The sequence below is a fragment of the Colobus angolensis genome, unplaced genomic scaffold, assembly GCF_000951035.1.
Source record: "Colobus angolensis palliatus isolate OR3802 unplaced genomic scaffold, Cang.pa_1.0 Scaffold38, whole genome shotgun sequence".
Taxonomy (NCBI): Eukaryota; Metazoa; Chordata; class Mammalia; order Primates; family Cercopithecidae; genus Colobus; species Colobus angolensis.
Genome location: NW_012117154.1, coordinates 8,566,870 through 8,569,408, shown reverse-complemented (window position 1 = coordinate 8,569,408; position 2,539 = coordinate 8,566,870). Strand labels below are relative to the sequence as shown.

Sequence of the window (2,539 nt, the reverse complement as noted above, 5' to 3'; positions counted from 1 at the left end):
GGGATTGGGGGAATAGGCAGTCAGCGTGTGTGTGTGTGTGTGTGTGACGGGATTGGAGGAGTAGGCAGTCAGCGTGTGTGTGTGTGTGTGTGACGGGATTGGGGGAATAGGCAGTCAGCGTGTGTGTGTGTGTGTGTGTGTGTGAGAGAGAGAGAGAGACGGGATTGGGGGAGTAGGCAGTCAGCTTGGTTGCGTGTTGGAAGTTATTCATGCCATCACTCTTGCTTCTGATTGGCTTGAGTTCCAGAGCTGTTGGCTGCGAGGAGTTGGACCCCTTCCTTAGGAGCAGTGCTGTGAGTAGCGGGCAGAGTCCCAGGGTGTTCTGCATGATTGGAGCAGGCTGGCGTGCCGGGCTCTCCCTTGGTACAGGGAGCTTAGCCCAGCCCAGTCTGGGGTGAGGCTGTCAGGGGACTGAGACCTTGCTTTGTCACATGAGATCTGTAGGTGAGTCCGAAGACACAAGTGTGCTGCTTGGCAGTGTTGCTAGCGTCGCTGTGGCCTTGGATGGAGGCTCTTGGGTTCCCAAAAGAGTACGTGCTGATGAGCGGAAGGTCCCAGCGGGTTCGTGCCTAGTGATTACACAACCACAGGGCGCACCTCCTCTCAGAGGGATCGGAAACACGGCCCTCTCTGTTGGACTCTTCTCTCCCAGAAGAGCCCTTGCGGACAGGAGCTGCGTGTTTATACCCTTGGTGCCCTGCCTGCAGCGGGATCCCTGAACACTCGTTCCAGATGTCTAGAAGAAGGCTTGTTACCAGCAGGGCTCAGGAAGAGGACCTTCATTTGGTAATTCCAGATCAGAGGTTCTTGGTGCTGCGCCCCTCACTGGTGCCCACCCTGCCCTTCTGGACTAATACTTACACTGTCTGATTCTCAGTGACTGACTTGTCTCTTGCCTCTTTCCTGCAGCTTGTTCTCAGAACACAAACAAAACGTGTGAAGAGTGCCTGAAGAACGTCTCAGTAAGTAGCACGCGGACTAGAGACTAGAGTGCCGTCCAAACCGTCCAAAGGCACACGGGCTTTCTCTAGGTCCAGGGAGCCGCCGGGATGTGTGGAGGGCTCTGTTATTTGGGATTTGGGGGATGGTTTTTTGAATAGTTACTAAATGTTACTTCAGCCCTTTCAGGCATATCAGACCTTCTCCTGAAAACTGCAGTTACTGTCTGAGCATGGTCAGTCTCCATGATTTCACTCCTGTGCACACGGGGCCACACTGCGGGTCAGCACTGCGGGTCAGCCTTCCCCACAAGGCCCCTAGCGAGAAATTGGGCTGTCCATAAAGCTGCACCCTAAGGCTGGGAGCCCGTGTTTCCCAGGCTGTCAGGGGCTGCAGCAGAGGCTGCTTTCTGAGCTCCTGACGCAGGATTGGAAGGGGCAGAGCAAGGAGAGAAAGGCACCAGTGCTCTGGGCTGGCGGGCCAGGCTGTCCGTAGCACTCTCTGGTTGTGATCTGGGGCTCAGGTTTGGATTTTGCCCCTGGGTCTTTTAAATACCTGTGTGCCCTTCAACAAGAGGGTAGCGGTCTAGAGCAGAGTTCCCTAAGCCTCCACGGTGTGGGGTGGGGCCCAAGACTGCCTGGGGTACCTTCCCAATGGAGTCTGATGCAGATGTCCACCTGGGAGAAGGAGCACCCATGGTGGGGAAGCAGCGCCACAGTGCGGGTCTTGTTAAAGACGTGTGAACAGGGTCCTTCGGCTTTCTCTGCACGGTGGCCTGCTCTCAGGCCAGCCTGGCTGGCACCTCTTAGGCTTGCCTTGCTGTGCAGCCCTTGGTTCAGCAGCACCCACGTCTCCTCGCAGCACTATGAAGTCAGCGTGGGAAACCTGAGGGAAGGCCTGCGGCGGGTGGAAGTAGTTAGGCAGAAAACAGCATATCCTGTGAGGCCTTTTTCTTAGGATTCCTGAGAGGCACCCTCTGCCCCTTCCAGTCGGGTTTAGCAAGTGTTGAGAACTGCAGGGTGAGGCTTCCTTTTCCCAACAGTGAGGTCTGAGGACATGAGGAGGCTGGGAAAGATGTATTAGGTGATTTCCATTCCAAGGCGTGAGCCATATTCTCAAAAAACAGTTCTTCCTGCACGAGACAGTGGTGTAGGTTTGAGACACATCTTGTCAGTTTGTGGCACTTAACTGGATACTTGCATTTGCTGATTAAAAATTGAAAGACGGGCCGGGCGTGGTGGCTCACGCCTGTAATCCCGGCACTTTGGGAGGCCAAGGCGGGCAGATCACAAGGTCAGGAGATCGAGACCATCCTGGCTAACAGGGTGAAACCCTGTCTCTGCTAAAAATACAAAATCCATCCTGGCTAACAGGGTGAAACCCCGTCTCTACTAAAAAAAATACAAAAAATTAGCCGGGCGAGGTGGTGGGCGCCTGTAGTCCCAGCTACCTCCTACTTGGGAGGCTGAGGCGGGAGAATGGTGTGAACCTGGGAGGCGGAGCTTGCAATGAGCTGAGATCACATCACTGCATTCCAGCCTGGGCAATAGAGCAAGACTCTGTCTCAAAAAAAAAAAAAAAATTGAAAGACGCTGTTTCT

The 2,539-nt window shown here is 54.5% G+C and overlaps 1 protein-coding gene across 1 annotated transcript in view; it reads left to right on the top strand.

Moving 5' to 3' along the window:
* PTTG1IP (pituitary tumor-transforming 1 interacting protein) overlaps positions 1-2,539 on the top strand; it is a 25,765-nt gene that overhangs the window by 7,747 nt on the left and 15,479 nt on the right. The window contains exon 2 of the mRNA XM_011954235.1: positions 910-962. Within this exon, the coding sequence (XP_011809625.1) occupies positions 910-962 (53 nt within the window). The remainder of the gene's footprint in view (positions 1-909; positions 963-2,539) is intronic.